Source organism: Crocodylus porosus, unplaced genomic scaffold (assembly GCF_001723895.1).
Source record: "Crocodylus porosus isolate Cpor-Errol unplaced genomic scaffold, CroPor_comp1, whole genome shotgun sequence".
Taxonomy (NCBI): domain Eukaryota; kingdom Metazoa; phylum Chordata; order Crocodylia; family Crocodylidae; genus Crocodylus; species Crocodylus porosus.
In genome coordinates, this window is record NW_017728911.1 from 5903899 (window position 1) to 5928743 (window position 24845).

General features: G+C 43.3%; 1 protein-coding gene across 2 annotated transcripts in view; it reads right to left on the minus strand.

Annotated features, from left to right (window-relative positions):
* HMG20A (high mobility group 20A) overlaps positions 1 to 24845 on the minus strand; it is an 82254-nt gene that overhangs the window by 32605 nt on the left and 24804 nt on the right. For both annotated transcript variants that reach the window (XM_019533351.1, XM_019533350.1), the window contains exon 2: positions 448 to 537. In XM_019533351.1, the coding sequence (XP_019388896.1) occupies positions 448 to 536 (89 nt within the window). In that variant the 5' untranslated portion in view covers position 537. The remainder of the gene's footprint in view (positions 1 to 447; positions 538 to 24845) is intronic.

Below are 24845 nucleotides of genomic sequence, written 5' to 3' on the forward strand. Positions count from 1 at the left end.
CGTTTCATCTTTCATCACTGCACCTACAAACAAAGGCCTCTGCTTTATGGTCTGTGGAAATAGGGAGAGTGTACTTGTTGGACAGGAAAAGCATCAATTTAGCAGCTTTGTTCTGGAAAGTCCTTTGATGAACAGCATATCTTTAACAAAAAAAATTCTCTGTTTAGCAGGGGCCACAACAGCAAATAAAACCACTCTGATTGCAGACTAAGACTGTCCTTGGAAAGCAAGCTTTTAAAAGTAACAGCGAGATACACCTTAAAGAGACGTTTATAACATTGTTCAATAAGTTTGGTTGCTGGAGCGCAAGATTCCTACATTAGGGCCAGGGCAGACTTTTATAATGTGATTTCTACAAGATGCCTTTCTTCCCACAGAACTAATTTCTCTGTGGAGTCTTCAGAGACAGACTATATGCAAACTCAGTTTAAGAAAGTAACTGCTTACCCAGTTGTGGCAACTTCATTGCTCTCCTTTGACCCATCTTCATCCGTAAATAAGGGGGGGAGGGATGAGCCAGCCATCAGGTTCTCCATACTTTTGGGAAGATGAGAAAGTGGAAGTAAAATTAATATTTTACTTCTAGCAACTGCCCTTCCCCCTTGCAAATTTCTTGGTAAATCTTATATAATATAAATCTTAAGTGCAACACACAGCATCAACTCCTATTTAACCCTAGTACCCTGGTTAAGTTTGACTTTCAACTAATCAGTTGACAAATTTTATTCTGTGATTTAAACCTACTTACTAGGGCTGTGAGAAGCTTTGGTCGTTGATTTGATCCGGCCGGATTCAGTGGCTGAATCTCTGATTCCGAATCGAATCAGGAGACCCTTTAGTCTCTCCAAATCGAATCAGAACCCTTCAAATAGATTCAGACGGATTGGGTGATTTGGACATAGACACAGCTTTAAGTGTTTTTTCCACATACCTCAAGGTACCAGGCAGCTTGTGAATGCTGTGATGCTGGGGCACATGGAGTGTACCACAGGAGCCTGGGGGCGTCCCCAGCTTGCTCAGCAGCAGACCTGGAAGTAGATCAGAAGCACTGGTCCCCCACCCCAGGAGACTGGTGCCTCCTGGGTCGGGGGAGGGGGAGAGGGGCACCTGGGGTCTCCCTGCAGCTGATCACTGAGCCTGGGGAGTGTGGGGAAGCCCCTCAGCAGATTTCGAAGTGGACTGGGAGTACTTCTGGTCCACTTCTGGGCTTGTTGTTGAGCACGTGGGCCCCCCTCCGCATTCCTGTGGGACACTCCATCCGCCCTAGCATCACAGCGTTCATGAGCCACATCTGGTCCCTTGAGGTATGTGGAAAAAACATTTAAAAGCTGCATCTATGGCCAAATCGCTGATTCTCCAAATCAGCACCGAATCTTCAGATTTGGCTGAATTGAATCAGGGACAGTGATCACAATTAGCTAAATTGAATGACTGTCCCTGATTTGGGCTGAATTGGAATTGAATAGGGCCCATTTCACACATCCCTACTACCTACTGACCCACACTGCTAGTCATCCCACATAGGAGCCATCACGCACACATATGGAAATAGAACTGAAAACTTCAGTAACATTCTCGACTCAAGGGGAACGCCTCCAGACCTCAGGTTGGGGAGGACCAGCTTAGAGAGCTTCTGGAGGGGCTGGACATGTTCAAGTCAGAGGGTCCAGATGCTCTCCACCCTAGGGTGTTGAGGGAGCTAGCTGGGGTTATTACAGGGCCCTTGGCACGGCTTTACGAGCGCTCGTGGTGCTCAGCCCAGGTGCCAGATGATTGGAAGATAGCTAACGTGGTCCCCATCTTCAAAAAAGGGAAGAGAGAGGACCCAGACAACTACAGGCCCGTCAGTCTTACCTCTAAACTTTTAGAAGAAGGGAAACTCTTTGAGAAGATCCTCAAGGAGCACATCTGTGATAGGCCGGCTTCAGGGATAATGCTCAAAGGCAACCACCACAGTTTCATTAGGAGCAGGCCATGTCAAACCAACCCGATTGCCTTTTATGATCAGGTCACAAAGGCAATGCATGCAGGTGTTGCCGTGGACATAGTCTTTCTAGACTTCAGCAAGGCCTCTGACACCGTCTCCCACCCCATCCTCATTAAAAAACTAGGCGACTGTGGCATTGATGCCTACACCATCAGATGGATTGCAGATTGGCTCAAGGGTCATACTCAGAGGGTGGTGGTAGATGGGTCATATTCAACCTGGGGGGAAGTGGGCAGCGGAGTCCTCCAGGGCTTGGTCCTTGGGCCTGCGCTGTTCAATTTCTTCATCAGCAATTTGGACGACTGGGTGAAATGCAACCTATTTAAATTCGCTGATGATACCAAAATTTGGGGTGAGGTGAGCACGCTAGTAGGGAGGGAAAGACTGCAGCAAGATCTGGATAGGTTACAGGAGTGGGCTGACACAAACAGGATGCGTTTCAATACTGACAAGTGCAGGGTGCTGCACTTAAGCAGTAGAAACCAGCAGCACACTTATAGAATGGGAAACTCCCTTCTTGAGAGCATGGAGGCAGAAAGGGATCTTGGAGTCATTACTGACTCCAAGATGAACGTGGGCTGACAATGCGAGGTCACAGTTGGCAGGGCTAACCGGACCTTGTCGTGCATCCACAGGTGCATTTCAGGTAGAGCCAGGGAGGTGATCCTCCCCCTCTATGCGACACTGGTCAGGCCACAGCTGGAGTACTGCGTCCAGTTCTGTGAGTCCCATTTCAGGAGGGATGTGGACAACACTGAAGAGGTCCAGAGGAGGGTCACCCGCATGATCCGGGGACAACAGGGCAGACCCTACAATGAAAGACTGAGGGACCTAAACCTGTTCAGCCTTCACAAGGCTGAGGGGGGACCTGGTGACTGTCTATAAACTCACTGGGGGGGACCAGAATGGTTTGGGGGAGACACCATTTCCTCTTGCGCCCCCTGGCATGACAAGGAATAATGGACATAAATTATTGGAGAGTAGGTTTAGATTGGACATCTGCAAGAACTACTTCACAGTTAGGGCGTCTATGGAGCTGGAACCAACTTCCTAGGGAAGTGGTGCTGGCTCCTACCCTGGGGGCCTTTAAGAAGAGGCTTGATGCCTACCTGGCTGGACTCATTTGAGTCCAGTTTTTTTCTCCTGCCCAGGCAGGGGAGGTCAGACTTGAAGATCTACAAGGTCCCTTCCGACCCTACTTCTATGATTCTATGATTCTGCTTAGCTACCTGAATCAGTCCTGCAGTTTGAGATTGCATTTTTTACTTCCTCTTCTGTACTTTCATAACATTTTTGTTGCGCCTACAATAGTGCATTACTTAACTCACAGGGCTACATTCCAGTGGTCACTGAAGTATTTCCTGTTTACTGACTACCCTATGACAAACTGAATCCTGCCATGAAACAAAAGAAGTGGGCAACTGCTGTTGACAGTTTAATCAAAGAAACCTGGTTTCCATGTCAGAAGCAGCTGTTGTATCCTTACATGCACTAAAGATATAAGGACTGCAAAATAGAGTGAATTCATACCTGTACTTATTACACATGATCACTGAAAAAGGAAAGACCATAACTTCTGGTGACAGTCTGTGTTGGAGAGACCACCTGTTCCTTTCAGAGCTACCCAAGGTTCTCATTTGGGTATCACTGCTGACCTGCCCATCCATACATGAGCCCCTCATCTGGATTTAGTGGTGCATTAAACCTAGGCTAACCTGAAACTGAGACACTTTTCAACACATTCTCAGAGGTAAACTTCAGTTAAAATTTGACATACTTTGAGAAAATATTGGTCACACCTATGAAAAATACAGGCCTATTGTCTGTATTGTATAAAGCAATTCTAAATAGCCATATAGAAGAAAAAAACATTGTTTATAATAAAAGTGGGCTAATGACACTGGATGAAGAATGGGAGACCATCTGGAAAAATGGTCTTCATACATCTATCTGCATAACAATCAAGAAAAATATTTAATCATGCTCTCTATTGATGGTCTCTCACTCTACTTAAAATTAAATGCATTAATGGCACAAGAACAAGCAAATGTTGGAGAGAGTGCAATCAGCTGGAAAGACTATCACATACAGAATTAAACTATTCTAGAAGAAGGGTGGGGAAACTAAGGAAAATAATAGGATGCCAACTGTTCCATAATGGTCTTACTGAACTTTCCTGAGAACTCTACAACACAGGAGTTATAAGGAATTAATCACTCGTCTTCTAGTGGCAGCTAGAATGACATCTGAAAAAGCCTGAAAGACATGTGACATCCATCCCTAAAAACATCACTGACTGGTTTCAAACAGTTTGGGAAATTTTAGCAATAGAAAAGTTGTTCTATCAAGTCAGTATTCTACAGGGCAGAAGGAAGAGAGATGCTTACTTTTAAATTTGGTGGAAATTTTTGGAATTTGCTAAAAAACAAACAACCAACCAAGCAAACAAACAAAAACCCCTCTCCTGCCTCCAAACCAGAAAGTTTGAGAAACTTTGTTGAATGTCTCAGGAAAGTGCAAGTTCTATGAAATAACACTAAAAAACAAATTTGAAATATACTGAAAATTAAAAGCAGAGATGTGTAGATAAGAGAGATGTGTATTATGCAGTATTTTTTTTTGGAGGGGGAAGAGGGTAAATTATCATATAGAGATAAAAGAACACAAAAGCTTGACAGACGTAAAAGAATGGTAAGAGACTGAAAGCAAGAGAGAAAAGAAAACAAGACCCCTGTGATTACTGATTTCAGTTAAGGGATCACTGTTGATTTGTCTTTACATATATTACAGGGGGTTAAAATGTTAAATGTTTTATTTGCTAAGTTAAATTTGTTATCATTTGGGAGACTTTATTAATAAAGTTAAAAAACCTCAAGAAACCCTAGGATAGCTTTTTATGAATGGAGACCTCAGGTCAGAACACCACACTCCAGGGGGTTGGCTTATACACCACACACTCTGTATTGTGAACCTATATAAAATACCTTGAGTCCTGACGGTTCTCCAATGTATTCCAACAAAGAATAATACATCCTAGCAATATGCAAGTTGGGGAGCAGCATCAATAAGGGCTCTGCATTCAAATAATTTGCACTGTGGCTGCCTGTGCCTAAACTAGGCTAACACAGACTCTCAAACCTAGTGGGAAGTCACTCAGGTTAACTGCAACAAAGATAAACCATCAGAGCCTCATCAGCATGTGGCATGAAACAGACTGGAACCAAAGCTAAATCTCAGATTTAAAATACTCTGGCTAAATGCTGGCACTTAAAAAAAAAAATCCCAGATTCTCACAATTACCACCTTGTTACGGTGGCATTACTTTAAAACAACATAAAAAGGAGAGTAAGGGTGAAACAATGCAGGGTTTGTTAGCAAACAAGTGCTATGTTTTAAAGAAAAGTCATACTGTGAAACTGTATAAGAAGGTCCAGTATATTAAAAAGTTCAAGTGTACTTGCATATTGTATTTATTTTTAAAAAGTCTTTGGAATAATAAATGAAATGAATAGAGCAGAACTCAGCAACTTTAGAAAGTCTGGTTCAATATTTCTGAAGAAAACTGTCATCTTGGCAATCAAAACAGAAATCTATTAGAGATGGTAGAGGTCTCACTAGACAATAAAATGCTTAACTATGAAGTACTTCCAGTTTATTCCTTTAAACAAGCACCCAGCAGATCAATGCAAGGTCTAGGTGAAACATGTACACTACATAAATCTCATTTCCATTGGGGATGAAAATTATGCTGTAAAGATATCCTCATATTTTTTTTTATGTATATAGGGAGAGGATATAGAAGTAGACTCGTGAGAAAGAAAGGGATTGAGGATATTAATCCTTCTCTATTGCCTAGCCTGTGTTTTTTAATCTCTGGAGTGCTTTTCCCAACTGAACCCTTTCTAAAGAAGTTAGCAAAAGACCCTTTTATTTGAAAAACAGATAGAAATGAAAAAGCTAGAGTTTCTGACTGCTCCTAAAAAAAATGGACATTATCCTAGGAAAAATGTTATAGACACAATGGTTGTGTTTCACTAGATTAAATGAATACAAAGGCTAAATTTTCTGTTCACCTAAGGAACAGATAGATGTTCCATCTGAGTCAAGGTTGGGGTTCTTAAATGAAACATTGAGAGAGCCAAAGAATTAAATTGGACTTGAAAAATGAATTCTTTTCCAATTTCTTGGAGAACTGCTTAAGTACAGAAAACCAAGCCAAGTTTCTAAATATAATCCTTACTCTACCAATGTAATAAGCACTCTGAATGGAACAAGTTAAAACAGATAATAAATGAAGAAGTTTTGCTTTGCATCACACATGGCTATTGAGCTTGCAACTTCTTTCGGTAGTAGAGGAACCCTTATTTACCTGATAAAAAGGAAAAGTTTAGGAAAAAGCCAGGGTAGCTTCTTGGAAAGATTTTTTTAATAAGAAAAGCAAAGCTGTGTGCCTGTCTCCTTTGAAAAAAAAAAAAATATATAAAGCAACTTATTTTACAGACTTCTCTCCAACCGACTTCCCTGGCATCCCTGACATTCAAAATCTCAGCTTTGTCAGTCTGGTTGCCCTCTGCACTCCTGCAGATGTCTTGAGGGAATAGAGACTGCTTGCTGGTGAACAAGCCATCGCAATATTTTTCTGTCCATCATGCCCAGTATGATAAGAGTTGCAGAACTGAGGATAGGAAAGTGCAACTAGTAGGCTAATCATAAGCAGATCTCATGCAACAACTCTTACATAGCTTCATCAGCATGAATTTAGGCCAAAATTTTTTTACATTGTTGTGCTTCAAGTATGAATAAAAACATTAAATTATTGCCTTTTTCTGACTATCTTTTTCAATCAAAAGGTAAGCAATATGAGGAGACAGACATACAAAATAGAGACAGCAGTTACAGGTATGAAGTTCATGTTGTGATACTTCAGCCCAACAACAGCCAATTTTTTCTCAGTTTCACTTCTCATCCATAAGTTCAACTTCACCATTATTAGCTATGTTCAGAAAGCTGCTATACCTTCTGAAGCACGGCATCAATAAGAGCTGCTCTAAACTAGGTTAGATAAGCTGGTGTTAAAGAAATACCAGAAACTTTAAGGCAGGGGCAGGTAATTATTTTGGGCGGAGGGCCATTTACCGAGTTTGGGCAAGCTGTCAAGGGCTGCTTCCTTTGACAGCCAACCAGGAGCAAATAAATATTACATTTACTAAATTTTTAGGGGCCCCGCAGGCTAGATAGAATGGCTTGGCAGGCTGGATTTTCGCCACCCCTGCTTTAAGGTTTCCAACATTGCCCACACCACTGGAAATGATCCAGCACAGTCAACAGTAAGAATTTTTAAAAGCTTCCCTACTACATGCAAGAAGTGACAAAGCACCTCTCCCCTAGTTTCCTCCACTAGGGTTAATAGAGTTTGAGAGGTCCCTTTTTTCAGGTTCTATAGCCAGCACCTTGATAACAAACAGTGAAAAATCACTTGTGACCAGAAATAAGTGTGCCTTATTTTCTTTCTTGCCTGAAGCCGTACAAATTTCATCCACATGAACTGCAACTTAGTGACTGCACTGAAAGGAAAAATTCTTGGATGAGAAGTAAAGTATAGATATTATTTGGAGTGGAGATGCAGCAGGAATTCTTGGCATCCGATTTAAGTTTAAAAAAAATACTATTCCCTAAAACAACAGCAGAAGGAGAGAGAAACAGAGAGGAAGTTTTGCAGGCTGTAGCCATCAGAAGATGAGCTAGAATTATACACAGCTGGAGGCAGTGAAATATAGATAGGCAGTGACTACCAGGAAAGAAGGGGACCAAGGGAAAATCCACCCACCTAGAAATTTCCAACCATCACGAGATCTGCAGTTTGAATATTACATATGCAACTGGTCAAACAGATGGGAAGTTCTACAGGACACTGATGGAGAAAGCTGCTTAGCCTAAGTGTAAGGGAGATGGCGGAAGGAAAAAATACACCAAGCATCTCCACAAAGTATCCAACAAAGAGAACTGTCCTAGGGAGTTGAATATTCAGAAAGAGAGAAGTGGACTAGAGGACAGTTTACTGTCTTTCAAAGCCAAAGACAGGATAGCCTGAAGTTAACAAGAAAGGATCCACTGGTAATGATGCACTGCAAGGAGTCACTGCTACACTTGAGAATATAGGAGGCTCTAAGAAATTCAGCAGCAGGCAGAGGCCCTCGGGGTGCTTATGGCCCAAGGCATGCAGTTTCAGCTGAGTCCCAAGAGGTGCATGTGGCAGCAAGGAGAGGGGCCAAGTGGCCCGGTTCCATTGTACAGGGCTCCCTATGGCTCATGTGCAACTCCAGCCGTGAGCTGCCGAAGGGGTAGCCCCATGCGACGGAGCCACTGGCCTGGCACCACTCCCTGCTGCCACGTGAAGCTCCTGGGACTCGGCCAGGGCAGCGAGGAGTGGAGCCCAGTTAACCTGGCACCATCCTATGGAGCTCCCCACCACTCCCAGCGGGGGCCCATCAGCTGCACATGGCAACATAGAGAGGGGAAGACAGCTGGCTCCGTCACATGGGGCTCCCCACAGAGGCTCATGAGTACTGGAAGCCGCTGAACAACATTTTCCTTCTGGGTCTCCTGTGCAAACTTTCAAATTATCATGATTAGTTTGAAAAAACAGCTCCTCAGCTATGCTGGTATCCCTGAAATGGTTGGAATTGTGTATTTACTGTGGTGGCTTATGACGTGAAATAAATTAGCTGGGCTTTGTGCCATAGATATTTCAAGTCATCAACAACAGGTCCTCCAAGCATTGTCTTGTGATCCATTCATATATTCTCTTCCTTCCACATTCTCCTTAATCCTTCACTTTTCACTGACAGCAACTCTCAAGCTAAATAAACCCTACTGCTCCCCCAGTCACTTGAAACCATGCTGGACCACATTTACACCAAAATCACCCACACACTCTGCACTCATATTATACATTCTCTGCACTCCTATTATACATTTCTGATCCCAACAGGTATTTAAAAAACCCACATACAGTTCTTTTAAAAAAAATAATTAGTGTAACAGTCGTTTCAGCTCCATTATACTTTTTTACTTCCATATATTAAGTCTTCAACACTTTATTTTCCCTATTCTAGCCACCACTTTATAACAGAGCACTATTCCATTGCATAGTAAACAAGGACTGGGTCTATAACAACCAAATTTTTGGAGAGCCACAAAAAGGTATTAGACCCACTTTGAGCTACCTATGCAGGCAGTCTTTGGACTTGCAACACAACTGGTTCCTGAAAACTGTGTCTTAAGTCAAAATGTCATAACTCGGAGCCAATTTTCCCATAGGAACGATATTACCAATGGGGACCAAGACTCAATACCGTTTTCACCAGAAATTACCCAGAATGTAGTACTCAATCAATTACAGATGAGTAATATAGCTACATTAATGTATTTATATTGTAAATACCAATCATATTGATCTGGAAGGACTTCTTTGAGGTGACTTTGCTGCACTTTTTGAAGGGTTCTTAGCTGGAGTCTTCTCAGGAGTCTTCGCTGCAGGTTCTTCTGGAGTCTTGTCTGCTTTCTTAAAGAAAGTATTGAAGAAAATTTGGACAGATGTTCTCCGGGGAGATGGGTGACAGCAAATTTGATCGCTGGCGTGGCATCGGATCAAGAGTTGTAAAGTCGACGCAGATGTCACAAAGTTGAAACACTGTGTCAATTTATAAATGTAAGTGTGAAACGTAACTCAAAATGGTGCAAGTCAAGGACTGTCTGTATTTAAGATTTATTCTTGTGGAAAGGTTGGGGATACTGCTCAGAGGAGAGTCCCAGCCAGAGAGGTCCATCCAGCTGTTGCAGCACAGCTACACTCTAGAGGGAGCTCCTGTAGTGTTATCAGCTTGCCAGGTTAACCAAATTGGTTTAATTAAACCACCAGGAGCTATTTCCAGCTCCAGAAGCTGGCAAGAGGACGAGAGGTAAAGGAGAGGAAGAGGGGTCGGCAGTAAAGGGTAAACACCTACCTGCTGACCAGGACTGAAGTCCGCGGGAATGGGGCATCAGACCCTTAAGATCTTTAGAGCTCGGAGGAGCTTGTAGAAAAAAAAAAATTAAAAGGAAAAGGCATTTCCATGTTAACTGGCTGCCACGGGGCACCAATTACTGAGAAAAAAAAAAAGAGAAAGGAGAGACACTCAATTGCCATTTCTGACAGTCAAGAGCGTGTGGAGTGAAGATAGAGAGAAAGGAGTATGGCCACCAGAGACCCCAATATCATGGGGTAAGACAGATACATAGACATAAGAACTTTATTTTTTTTTCTTTTGCAAAGAGGTTGTTTGGTTTTTTTCCTTCTGCGCCAGTCCTTGCATTTTTGGGGTAAGCAGCAGTCAGCTTTGGGTCGGGGAATTATCACCACTCCCCAATTTAATCAAGTCATTAAGGTCGTGGCAGGAGAGATAGTAGAGAAGAACCCCAACCTAAACTGAATGACTGGCACCAAGCTGGTGCAAGGAAAGGCAAGCAAATGTCAACGGGATGCAGAGGCCTGCATCCATACCTTGTGCTATCTCAACAGTTCTAAATAAGACTAATTAGTTTCTACTGGAGACCAAAAGTTAAGTGTTGAGATGCAAACCATTCCCTATTTTACAATAAACTGTATAGCTATTGGGATACTGTGTTGCATTCCCTCTAATACACACCCCCATGGCACACAAAAGGTGCAAACTGTACTTCCTAAAGCATATATCCATAGAGATGGAGTTTAGATCAGAGCAAAAGGAGATATTTTCAACTGTCTTCCTCCTTGTGGTTCTGGCAAGGGAAGAGAATTTTAATCAATATCTACGATATGCTCCAGAGCAATGGAAGATGTAGAACACAAAACTGTAGTGCTATGCAGTCTTAGAAATTAGAACGATTGCATAGCTTCCCTATTCCTGGCTGTGCCATCATAATACATCCCTCTGGGAAACTGGAATCCCAGGGAGTGTCACGGAATTGTGGCAGCTGGCAGGCTTGCTACTCTGCTGCCTCCTGAAGGGGGTACAGCCCAACCACGCATCTTTCCAGATATTGGACCAGGGTACAAAGAAACACAACAGCTTCTTTGTTTGGCTCGAAGTGAAGCATGGAGTAGAGACCACCGAAGACACTGCTAGGCCCCTTTTTCAGAAGAGAAGGGAGCATCAGAGAAGAAAAATGTACTTTGGGAAAACAGAAGGGCAAGGCACAGATTTAATGCATCCCCTGTGAATCAATCAGTTTGCCTTCCAAAAACACTTATGTATTCTTAATAGTCCAAGAATAATTTAAAAATGCCTAGAAATCACAGAACAATAGAGTCAAATTTCAGCAAACGGAAAAAACTTTATCCTTCCCAAGTTGTATTAAGATATTCATGTAATTTGCTAGATAGAGCTTTTTGAAGAGGCGCTCAAAGAGTAGGCCTGTTGGTACCGCATGCACAATAGGACCTAATCTTTTCACAGACATCTTACATGTCTATATTTGCATGTGCAGTTACCATGAGCACCTGAATAAATCCTTTAGATAGGCTCAAATTTCCATTCTGAAGAAACATCCCTGGCAATAGCTTAATTTTAAATTATACCAGGAATCTGAAATCCACACATGAAGAAAAAGAATGGGGATGGGTCTTTTTACAGAGGAAAATGAATAAGGGAGAAGAAAAGGCAAACAGTAAAAGAATAGGGAAAAAAAAAATCCAACTTTCAGCAGTTCTAATACCCACGAGGGGCAATGTGAGGAAAGAGGTGCAGTCATGTCAAATGGTAATGGGACTTGTTTGCCAGTTATCAGGGATCTGGGTTTTCTGTTTCCCATGGGAAAAATCGTGGATTTTAACTAAGATAGATGTGGATTTCTCATTTTAACAGAGAAATGTGAATTTTCCACTTTTGGAAAGTTCTGGGTCTTGGGGGCTGGGGTTGGAATGTGCAGCTGCAGGGCCAAGGCAGGGAGCAGGACAGGGCCACAGACAGCTCGTCCAGGAGGAAGGGGGTGGGGGATGGGGGGATGGCTCCCTGCGGCTGCACACACTCCTGGGGGAGCATTGGGGGGCACAGGCCCTCCAGACACAGAGTGGGGGTGGGTGCAGGCTGCCTATTGCAGGCTCGGGTTCCCTGCCCAGCTGCACACCCCCAAGGTCTCTGGGGCCCACTGAGCAGCACCTGCCACAGCTGCATAGAGAGGCGCTGGGCAAGGAAGCCGCTTGCTGCTGGGAACTCCATACTGCCCTGGTGAGGTGCCCTCTGCCTGTCTGGCAGCAGTGGGGGTGGTGTCACGGAGTTGTGCCCCTTGCTGCTTCTGGGTGGCCAAGGGACACCTCACCAGGGCAGTGCAGAGCTTCCAGTGGCAAGAAGCTTCCTCACCTAGCCCTGCTCTGCCCTGCCATACTGGGTCCCACTGGGCCGCAGAGGCCCCAAGGGGAAGGATAGCAGGGCAGGCAGCCTGTGCTCGCAGCAGGCAGCCCGCACCCTCCCAGCCCCTTCCCACCTCTCTTCCTCCCCTCCCCCAATGGGCTCTGCTCCAGCCATGCCACCCATGGGGGAGGAGAGGCCAGACTCCATGCTTCACTCCACCACAGCAGCCACTGCCTTCAGAGAGTAGCAGCTGGGATTTGGGCAGTGCTGCAGGGGGCTGCGGACCCAGGTTGCTGGCTTCCTAGACTCTGGCACAGCTGGGATGTTGGGGGCAAGGGGCACCAGCAGGGCCTGGGGGCTGTGTCTTAGAACATGCATCCTGGTGAGCAAAGGGGGCAGGGGGAGCCCTGATTTTCAATGATAAAAAACGCAAAATCAAATACCAAAATTTATAGGTCTTTAGAATGTATTTCATTGTAGTGACTGAGGCACTGGTAGGCTTCCAAGTTGTTTTAAAATTGTAACTATATGAATGAAACAGTGCATTCAGTTGATACCTGTATATAGTGGCATTTCATTTTAATCGCAGATTTTGGGGGTTTTATCAGTGAATTAGTGATTTAAAAAAAAAAGAAAACCAGGATCCCTGCTAATTATTACATATTCCAGCTAAAATCAAAAATTCAAACAGCTACTAAACAGCCTTCCTAAACAGCCTTCAGTGTGACCTCAAAGATACTGTTACCACTAGATATATCAGTCTATACCTTATCAGCACTGATAAAAAGAAAACTGACATTATTGGCAATCAGCTTTTTTTGGCCACTGTGATCAATAATGTCATTGATAAATGATGTGTGCATGTGCACAGCCACAGCATACACACAGCCAGGAATGCAGCCCAGCAGCTTGAAAAGCAGAGTCTGGCCTGCATGGGGGCATGTGCCCCCTGTATTTGTGTGTGGGGTGAGGGTGGGCTGCCCATTGTGGGCTTGGGCCAGGAGCTGTGCCAACCTCTTCCCGGCAGGGGGCTGGGCCGGATCTGCGCTTGGGACAGGTTGCACTGGGGGTGGGCTACCAGGTGGGCTACAGCCCTTCCAGAGCCACCGTTGCCTGCCCACCCACCCATGCCTACCCTGAGTGCAAGCCTGGTCCAGCTCCCCCTCCCCACAAAAGGGAAGAGGCCAGTGCAGACCCTGGCACCAGTCTGCAGTGGGCAACCTGCCCTTACCCCATTCACAAATCCAAAGAGCACATGCCCCCCATGCCTCCTGAGGGTGTGTGCAGTGAAGGAAGCAGCCCCCTTCCTCACCCCTTCACACCCACTGGATGAACCGCCCACGGCTCCATCCCGCACCCTGCCCCAGCCCTCGCTCATGATGGGGGCTTCAATATGCCTCGCCACTCCCCTTCCCTCCCTCACAGGCTTACCAGTTGGATGCTGCTCTCCAAGCTGTCAGGCTGCATATCAGCAATCGGATCAGTATAATCCAATATGGCTGATTAATAATTGGCTATCGGTATTAACTAAAAACTCTGTATCGGTGTACCCCTAGTTATCATTGCACTGTACCAAAACAAATTCATAGTGTTCTTGCTTAAATTAGCTCAGTGAGCATTTTTAATATATGATCTATATAACAACCCAAAGTTCTAGCAAACTGACTGCTGTTTACTTTTAGTATTTTTCTTTCTGCCATCTTCACCCAACTTCTCCTCAGTCCCAGGAACCATCTTTCTGGGGAAGGTACAAAAAGGCTCTGTGACTATAGACTCTACAAAATTATCTGATAACAGGACTTCATTGTAACTGAAATATTGTACTTAATACTCTCTAGAACATAAAAAAAACAACAACTTATGATGATGTATATAATTGTTTGACACTGTTCCAAAAGAAAGGAGGGAATGACTAAAAAGATCTGTTGATCCTATGCACATCTGAGAGAGCACTATAATAGATTAGCTGGGCAAGGTGAAGAGGAAAAGGGGTGAAGGCAAGAAAAAAATGGAGTGCCCTTAAAAGACAGGAAAAGTGAGACAAATTACTTACTTTCAGTTCCTTTTTTCCTTACTTTATACCGTTTTTGCCTTGCCAGTAACTGGTCTTCCCAGTAAACAGGTGGTCTGAATGAAAGTTATTCTAACTAAATTGGGAAAGGGGTCACAAACCTGTGCTTTTAATTTCCATTGCCAAATAAAATAATTTAAGTTTTAATAAACTGTGTTTAGACTTCAATGAAGACCACTATATGACCTTCCTTCTAATCTAATCTAGTGCAAATGGCAGCAGTAGATGTGAACAAGAGGTTGTTGTTATAGTACAGGTTAGAATGAAGTTGAAAACTGGATGACTTTTTCCAACAGCAACATTACGATGATATTTTCTTTTGTTCCGGACAAAAGTCCTATGGCCCAGTAATCTGGAGCTTGAAAATTTTCTGCTTTGCTTAGTCTGAAACTCTTAAATCTCTGGATATCCTTACTTAAAGCAAAGACTCAAAATCTATTACAGTAATTTTGTCTTCCAACTTCACTTACAAAAAGCAAAAGCCAAATTTAAAATAGATTTCATACTGTAAACAAATACTTTCCCTCCAGCAGACCATCTGAAGAAAACACATTGTATTCCCATTTGTTCAAGACAAGCCACTTGTCTTACATTTGCACACAAGGAAATCTCATTAAATACACTGTCTATCATTAAGCTGCTGCCAAAAGCAGCAAGTGCTCAGTACTGGAAAACAACTAAGAGGCTGATTAAATGTAGCCAAGACTGGCCATGACTATAAAGCCCATGGCCCACGTTGGGCAGGCACCAGGAAGGCAAGAGCTAGCCGTGACAAATGCAACATTTGAACTTAGGCTGATGAGAGCCTAAAACAAAGATAGATTAGTATAGCTCAACTGAGTAAGATATATGGGAGTGCTCCCATCTCCTAGAGCACTGATTCGTTTTCAGGTAATGGTGAGCCACTACACTGAATACATTTAAAATGCACCTTTCTTTCCCATTTCCAGCGATTCCTGTTTCTTCACCAGCCTTCAATGTCAGGCAAACATCACCATCAAGGCCCCAAACAGTTCACCCAACATCCCTCTGTTACCTCCTCTCGGTCTGTCACATACGATTAGTGTGGCTCTGCCCTGCATGAGGCAGAGCCAGACCAGACTGCCCTGTTATTGAACAGGGGGAATGGGGGGGAATCTGGAGTTCTGATTATTTGACATGATTTGGAATTGATTTGGCAAATTTGACCTGGAACATAAAATACATTTATAAAGAAAGTTTGCACTATATGTAAGTTAAGTGCAAGAGTGCTGTTTAAAAGTGTGTTTAGGGAGTACTTGTGCTAAAACTTGCAGCAGTTTCAAAAAAGATAAAATACATCAATTTTGGATGAACTAAGTCTATGGGTACCTGTAGTAATTTACCTATATGCCAATTACTACAGATATGCTATTTCAGGTGAGTATTTCAAGGTTTTCACATTTGCCCCTTAGTTTCATGTGCCTGGCGAAAGCCGGGTCTGACAGGAAGGTGGACAGGGAAAAAGTTGGAACGGGCAGAGTGCAAGGAAGCTACCTGTTACCCCAGTTTTATTCTCCCTGCTGTAAATAATTAGATTCTATACTGACAATCATATTCCAGCACGGCACAGCGGGGGACACAGAAAGCTGCCTGCTCCGAGCTCCCTGCTGCCCTGCCACACTTTCCCTGCGGGGGGAGGGAGGCAGCAGCAAGGGGCACAACCCTGTGCTGTTGCCCATGCTGCTCCCATGCACACAGGGGAAGTGGCAGGGCAGTGGGGAGCTCCGAGCAGGCAGCTTTCTGCACCCCCCACTGTGCCCTGCCACGCTGGGTTCCAATGCTGTTTTGCAGAAGCGGTGAGGGCAGCACAGCGGGAAGCACTGCCGATATGTGCTGCCTCCTCAGAGCCCGGGGCCTGGTCTGGGCCTGGGGGGCAGTTGGTGCTGAAGTCGGGGTGGAGAGGCAGCAGATGTTTGCAGCTGGCCCAGGTTCTGAGTAGCTGCTGGCAGCCATAGAGCCCAGGTTTGGGGGCAGGGGTAGCAGGGCTGTGGGGCAGGGGCAGCAGGGCAGAGGGGCAAGGAGCCATGAGCAGGGCTGGGGGCATGGGGCAGCAGGGCAAGGGGCACGAGCAGGGCATCCTGCCATGTACCCCTGCCCTCATTTTGTTTTTCTGGCATGCCAGCACTCTAGCACCTTCCGAGGTAGGCATTGTGGGGGGTTTTGGCACTCCGGTCAAAAAACCTTGCCTACCCCGGTCTAGAAAATCCCGTTAAGCATCTCTATGATGCTTACTTTCAGTTCTCAAACTGTGGATTTGTGTCTCCAGAGATAACTTCTTTGTTAACAGCAGTATATGGAGATGAGAGAGAACAGACCTGAATACCTACCAATCAGCCCTATTATCTTTCTACAAGTTTCTGTACAGAGTCAAGCCCTTAACTCTCTCTGGAAGTGCAAAAGTTTCAAGAAGTTAAGTGAACAGAGGACTGTTGGGGGTGGAGTAAATTTAGGCAAGGAGGAGGAGTATGGAGATAAATGCAAGGATTGAGGAATAGTAGAAACAAGAGAAACATTTTGGGTAGAATATTCCAGAAGTCTTGAGGGATAGGTTTCTGAGTATAGCCTCTCCATTGATTTGAGATCTAGTGAGGGAACAGTATGATGGAAGAGAAAACCTATCATGGCAGCAGGCTTGCCAGGCCGTAAAAGAGAAAAGAAATAAAAGATGAGAAGAAATCTAAAAGAAAGCCCCAAGCTAATAACATACAGCTGCAACGCTCATTTGATGTCCTCCTAATACAGCATGGCAAAAATATCCCCCAGATACCCATGATTAATTTAGTGAATTGGAGATAGTTCACATTCTAGTGACTTCACAAGTATCCGCTTGAATTAGCTTTGGTAAATAAAATAACCAAATCATAATTCCTTTTTCTGATGTAGCTGCAAAATTAATCTTTAAAAACATCAAAATAAATCACTGCTTTAAAATATGTAATATGTACCTTCTAAAAATGAAACCTACATCTATCTCTGAGTTGTGAATAATATATATTAAGGTTATATCAAATGACAACTCACTTTTTGTAGAAAACAGTGATTAAATTGAGGCTTCCTGGCCAGTGATTTAAATAATCAATTTGATTTAAATCAAACCCGCCCTGCCTCTCTCCCTGCCAGACAAACTTGCTTTGCAATGCATCAGGCAGAAAAGAACAGATAAACCATGATGTTCCTTTCTATCTCAGAAAAGAGCACAGTGCATCTGTATTTAAGTGCATCAGAGGTAGAAGCATTTTATAATCTAAAAGAAAAATGTAAACTGTAAATAAAATTGAGCCTTCCAGAAAAGACAAACCAGAAATATGAATTCAGGTAACAAACATAGGTCTAGTTAAGACTGAACCATAAGGCTCTGATTAAGCAAAGGAAACGCGAATTCTTCTTCTTTAAACTAGTATTTTGCTCCAATTTGTGGAAAACCATACCATGTTCTCTTTGTAGAAGGATTTTAAATGACTTCTGGATAATTACCAGATAAAAGTGAATGGGGTAAAGGTCCCTCTGCCCAACTCCCAAAGATGAAACTAGTAGCAAAGCAGTAGTTACTATTGCCAGCTAAGAAGTTGAGACCACATCCTAGACAAACCAGGACACTTCTAAAGCAAATTCCAAAGAGGCACAGTGATACAGCAAGCTGACATGGGGAAGGGGGAGAACATGTAATCAGAATTACACAGCAATTTATTTGGTTGTTACAGCCAAATCCCAACAGTACTATTAATAGTTAGAGGTCTTCAGGAACAGTTGCCAAACATCTGCAGAAATCCATTTCTACAACCTTCTGAATGTTCAGATCCACAGATTTCTACTCCCATTTATAAATTTACAGCTTGATATAAAGAACATGACCCAGAACCTTGGTATGTGTGAAAAACTAAATGCCAGGAATTGTTTGTGTTTCTGCTCCCCACTTTTGACTTTTCTTGGGAGTAGGGAAAGAGAGGTGAGAAAGAAAAGAACTGCACATACACAGAAAAAGACAAAGACACTCTCCAAAACAAAAAAGTAGACCCATGTTCAGCTTTCCACACCAGGGACAGTTCAGAGAGGATTTGGCATCAGATCAGTTTAGAGGAAGCAAAGCCCAAGAGTGAAGGGCTCTCCACTGCTAATCCCATAACATCAAACCCCAGACTCATCCATCGGAAGATACTGAGTTAAATTTACTGTCTTTGTAGGCATTGGGTATCTAGGCTCCTGTAGCACAGGAATGAAACTAGAAAGCCCAAGTTCTGGTCCTGACTTGGCCCCTAACCTAGGTCATAGTAGGAAAATCACTTTTCCATGCCTCTGTTTCCATTAGGATGGAGTACTACTTACAGTTGGAGCATGTTTTGCACTATTTTAGGCATGATTAATATCCATTTAAGTAGTTAAGCTGACCTCAAGTACCCCAACGAGAAAGATTCCATACAAGTTTCAAGTAGTTTATAAATATAAATATGAAATACGAGGAAAACAAATAGGAATCCATTTCTAAGCACTGGGAGAAGGAGATTAGGACTGGTCAACATGGATTCACCAAGGGCAAGTCATGCCTGACCAACCTGTCTGGCTTCTATTATGAAATGACTGGGTCTGTAGACGCAGATAGAGCACCGGGCGTGATATACCTTGACTTCAGCAAGGGTTTTGGTATGGTCTCCCACAACATTCTTGCAAGCAAACTAAGGAAGTACAAGTTGGATGAATGGACTACAAGGTGGAAAGAAAACTGGTTGGATGGTCGGGCTCAAAGGGTAGCAACCAACAGCTCAATGTCTAGTTGGCTGCCATATCAAGTGGAGTGCCCCAGGGGTAGATTCTGGGGCTGGTTTTGTTCAATATCTTTATCAATGACCTGGAAGATGGCATAGAGTACACCCTCAGCATACCTGCAGATGACACCAAGCTGTGGGGAGTAGTAGATATACTGGAGGGTAGGGCTAAGATTCAGAGAGACCTTGACAAATTGGAGGACGGGACCAAAAGAAATTTCATGAGGTTCGGTTCAGTAAGGAGAAATGCAAAGTCCTGCACTTAGGACAGAACAATCCATGCACCAGTACGGGCTGGGGACTGATAGGATAAACATCAGTTCTGCAGAAAAGGATCTGGGGGTTACACTGGACAATAAGCTGAACATGAGCCAAAAGTGTGCCTTTGTGGCAAACAAGGCTAATGGCATACTGGGCTGCATTAGTAAGAGTACTGGCAGCAGATCGAGAGAAGTTATTATTCCCCTCTATTTGGAACTGGTAAGGCAACATCTGGAGTACTGTAAGCCCCCACTAATGTAGATCAGTCCAACAGAGGGGCAACGAAAATGGTTAGGGGGCTGAGGGACATGACTTCTGAGGAGAGACTGGGGAAACTGGGCTTATTTAGTTCAGAAAAGAGAAGACTGGGGGGGTGGGATTTAAAAGCCTTCAACTATCTGAAGGAGGGTTCCAAAGAGGATGGAGCTGAACTATTCTCAGTGCTGACACATGATAGAACAAGGAACAACGGTCTTTGCAGAAAGGGAATTTTAAATTAGATGTTAGGAAACTCTCTCATTAGGAGGGTGGTAAAGGACTGGAAAAGGTTACCTAGAGAGGTGGTAGAATCTCTGACCTTGGAGGTTTAAGACCAGGCTAGAGAAAACCTTGGCTAGGATAATCTAGTGGGGGATGGTCCTGCTTTGAGCAAGGTGTTAGACTAGAGGACTACCCGAAGTCCCTTCCAATCCTAATTTTCTATGAGTCTATGAAGGAAAAGCCAAGTGATTTGCCCTAAGCACGTAGAGTAAATCAGGGATACAAGAAAGAACTGGTTTCCTATTGATGGCTTTGTGACATGGTGAGGCACAATAGCTGCTGCTGCCATAGCCAGGGGCTGGCCACACCACCAGCATTGAAACTGTAGGACTGGAGCTGCCCTGTGAGCCAAAGTTGCTCAGGGCATGGAGCTGTCCTGTTATGCCTTTATATATATGGAAATCTTACATATTTCTCTGAAGTCACCCAGCTTTCTTACAGAGCACAAAGGATCTCATTATTGGAGGGGGAGAAAGAAGGAATGAAAGACAACAATCCTTGATCACAAACAATTTGCTGTACACTATGATCAAGTATGAGCAAATGGGTAAGTAAACTGATACTGTTCCCTAGCTAGATGGGTGCACAGCCACCTATTACTGAAACTGAACAATAAGTTTCTGTGAATGTTTACATCCTGATTTAATCATTTCAAGTGTGAGATACAAACACAGAAGTGCCACAAGTGAAATCATTTATTAAAAACATGTAAAAAAAATAGTCTCTGATTTTTTCACGGTGTTTACCCAGCTCCAATGCTTACCTGCATCATACAAGGATTGATCAATTAATTCACAGATTTTAAATGGAGGCATTTTGCAAGCATCACAACCAAGGAAATTCAGAATAGAGGGAAGGAAGGGAGAGTCCTGACTCTGACAGATCAATTAAGTGTTGAATTGCATGTTTGAAGAAAATAATAATAAATACATTGGCTTCATGATTATATTACAGTGAATAATCACTTGGAGGTCTCTCCACTCCCATATAATTTCTTTCCTGCCACAAGAGACTTTGTGAAATGAGGATAAGCTCCCAGCTCATTTGGAGTCTTTAAATAGAAACTTAATGGCACTAGCTGGAAAAGGAAGAAGGGGATTTCTCATGCACATACCCATTGAGATAAGTCATTTTACAGAATATATGGAAAAATACTTCTGATGGGAGACAAGAGACTGGCTAGGCTTAAAAGAGTGACTCACTACTGGCTTCGTGATCCAACACAAATGCATCTTCTTTGACCTCAGGAGCAACAGAGAGAGCATGGAATTGGATATTTTAATGCACTGGTATAAGCATGAGGGCAAAAGGTTAGAGGAAATGAAGTGTGGGAAGAGTGAAATATTCTTACACTAAGCAAGCTACCCAGTCTAGTACATTTAAGAAACCATTCATCTAAGATATACAATCATGGCAGTTTCCACATACTTTCTCTTATGTCCATTTTTCTCATGTGTGTTGTTGCCCTGGTACAGGTCCAGTACAAGCAAATCTATTGAAAGGACGGATCTGTATTAGTGATCAGACTGAGTGTTCAGAAATGCAAAAGCCACATTACCAGTGCAAGTTAACTGACAAAAAAATATTCACTTTATGTGTATGAAAATGACTAAATATCTACAGATAAACACAGTAACTGTTAAATATTAGGCATATAATTGTACATAAGCTTATACATGATTTTCCCCTTTTATGGCATAGTAGAACCCAGACACTTTGCAAGGTTAGGTTCCTTACCCCAGCACCCTGCAAAGACAAGGGTTGGTAGTCTCACCAGGGACAAGAATTACTGAGGTACTTCAGCTGTTTGCTGGGACTTATTTCGAAGGATGCCACTTCTTCAACGAGCTGTGCAGGACTGTTGCATTGCTCCAGATGAAAGTAGCATTCTTTGACGTAAAAGCCACAGCAGTCAGATGAATGGCTCATTCATAATTCAATAACTAGCTGAAAATTAAACAGGTTATGAAACATCCCAATAATATATATATATATAAAAATAACTCTACTGTTGTGTTATGACTGTATTTGTAACCTTGGTGAGTGGATCCAAACCCACCCATAACCAGTGCCCTGTCTTCTCAACCAGGAGTAGATGCCAGAGTCCAGAAGCAACAGAAAGAGGAACCACAAAACAACACAACACAACCTCACTCCCTCTGAGGTCAAAGTGTCAACAACCTTAACAAATGGAGACACTGAGCAGAGAACTGTGACTGACACCCATACCACATAGGAATCAGTAAAAGTCTCTCATTGGAACTCTGCTCAGTTTGGTAAAATGTTGGGACAACAGAAATAAGACAAATGTTTTATGAAAGACCTGTTTCCCTCCTTCAAGCTGCCTCCTCATGAAGAAGTTGAAGGCCATTTGGCCAGTGTCTACAGGAGACAGATAAGGAGTCTCATTATTTTGTTGGGCAACAAATAGGGCATGTGAAGAAGCCGCAACACATAAGGAAGAACACCCAGAACCTCAACAGGAGTTTATCTGGAAAAGCACTAAGGTACGTGCCAGGGTTTTCTCCCTCTTGTTGTAAAACAGCAAATGTCAAGAGACTCTAAACCCAGCAGGAACCAACATTTTCAGCAGGTGACACAAATTAGCCCACACCCTCCCACAGAGCCACTCTGATTCCCTTTCCCTGCTTGATCTGTTGCTTTGCTATCTGCTTCTTGCCCTGTCTGCTGCTGTGCAGCCTGTCCTTTCCCTGACCTGCCACATGCCACTTGGAAGCTGCGCGCCACAAGTGACACACGCCACAGATTAGCCGCTCCTGCTCTAAACCACGATAAAATGCCTGTGTTAAATGGCTCCATGAAGAAGCCACTAATTTGTCACCAGGAGGACATGAAACCAGGCTAAAATAAAGGCCCTGGAGCTTCTTGACTTACACAGCTCATCCCATTTGAAATCTGGATGGGAAACAGACAAGGATGTGGATAACATAAAACTAACGTGCAGAGATATTTACAAGCTGAGATGTAAAGATGCCCTGTTTGGATGGCATTCAACCCACTCAGTACAACAAAGATGCCAGGGGCTTAATAAAAAACTCAGGAGAGCCAGGAGACACACCGGTGGTGTGACTTCTGCATTTCTGAACAAATCCCAAAGATGGGAGAACACACTTCTTGCAGGACTCAGGCCACGTACAAGCTCAGGAATCTAAGCTCTTGCAGCACTACATGGGCAAAAGGAATGCCAGCAGCACTGGCCACAGGGTGCACCTGTGTTTGAAAGAGAACATTTTTATCATAGCAACAAGGGTGCCATCTTAAAATCTATTCAATCTCCTGTTAACTTTCTAGTCAAGATTTTCAAATCTGGAAGCCTTAAACTAAGCTCCTAAATCTCTATTTAGTTATGTAAATCTAAGTGGCCAGATGCTGAAAGATACTGACAACCTGAAGGTCCTACGTTTGTCTGTTGGAATCCATGGTACAGAGCTGCACTGTGCCACCCAGCCTCTCCACAATGTCCTCCTGCTACAAAACCTGCTGTTCCACCATGTTTATACTTACCCTCGCTACAGAGGGGTTTGGAATCAGCAGTGAGGGTAAGTGCAGGCAACTAGTCACTCCAGGGAGTGGAGACTTGGGGGCCCATGGCTGATGGCAGATTGCAAAGGACAGCCTATACCAACTAAAGGTTGTCAAACCCTAACTTATATTAAAGATTCCTAAATATGGAATTGGAAGCCTAATTGAGACACTCAAATTTAAACTTTTTAGATTGTTTAGGCTGCCAATAAAAATGGCAGAAGACAGAACAGAGTTGCACTGTACAGAGTAATAAAAATCAGAGAGATGTATAAGCTTTCTTAGGCAACAGCTCACTTCCTCAGATACCAATAAAAGTGCCAAAGAAGTACAAAATATTAGAATCTTCTTTGGGGAAAATCATATCTACAAAAGGTAATGAATTCAGCCTCAGTTTAAAGGCAGTATTTAAGTATTATCACATTTTTCTTCCACCTGTGTAAAAGAGGCACAGAGAGATTAAATAACTTTTCTAAAATCACCTGTGGGAGAGTTAAGAACAGAAAGCAATTTAGCATACAATCACAGGCTTTAAACATCCTTTTGTTGAGAGCCTCTGCTCGACAACTGGTACGCTTCAGACTCATCACCTAACAGGACTTGTAACAAACTTTTGGTATATGTTTCGTTTCAAGGACTCTGAGAATCTCTCAGATAGTGTGTTACTTTCATTATATCCTCTATTTTTCAAGCTTTTAGGGGTAACACAGCTTTTTTAAAAGTTTTATACTGCTGCGTACCCCTATAATTATCCATGCTATGAAATCAAAGATAAGTAGCATTTTATGTCATTACAACCATGTTGTAAACTCTCCAACAACTGAAGAGGAATTTTAAAGTTGTCTTCATTTAATTCCTTTCCCTTCTGTTGCTTTTCATTTTTACCTTCTGGAGTCCAGTGGGTTTTCAACCATTTGTTTGAACTGCACTGAAAGTTGCAACATCAAGTTTTAAAAATAGTAAGATTCATTTTTCATGAAAAGAGCTTTAACAGCAATAATTCATTAGCTTACACAGGCTTCAAGGGGTGGGGGGAAAAATTAACCTTTCAATGGCAGAAGCTTGGTTTCCTGGTCTTTATTGGCCCCTTTCTAACAGTAGCCTTCTACTCTGATGCTGTTCCTTGACCTTTGGAAAGGGTCATGTCCACATTTAACTGAAGACAAAATATACCTGCAGCTAGGGAGGAGGCTCTTCTCAGCCAGGCTGGCTGACCTGCTCCACCAGGCTTTAAACTAAGCCCGCTGGGGGATGGGGGGACTACTGCCCCTGCTGGCCCGCTGAACAGCCCT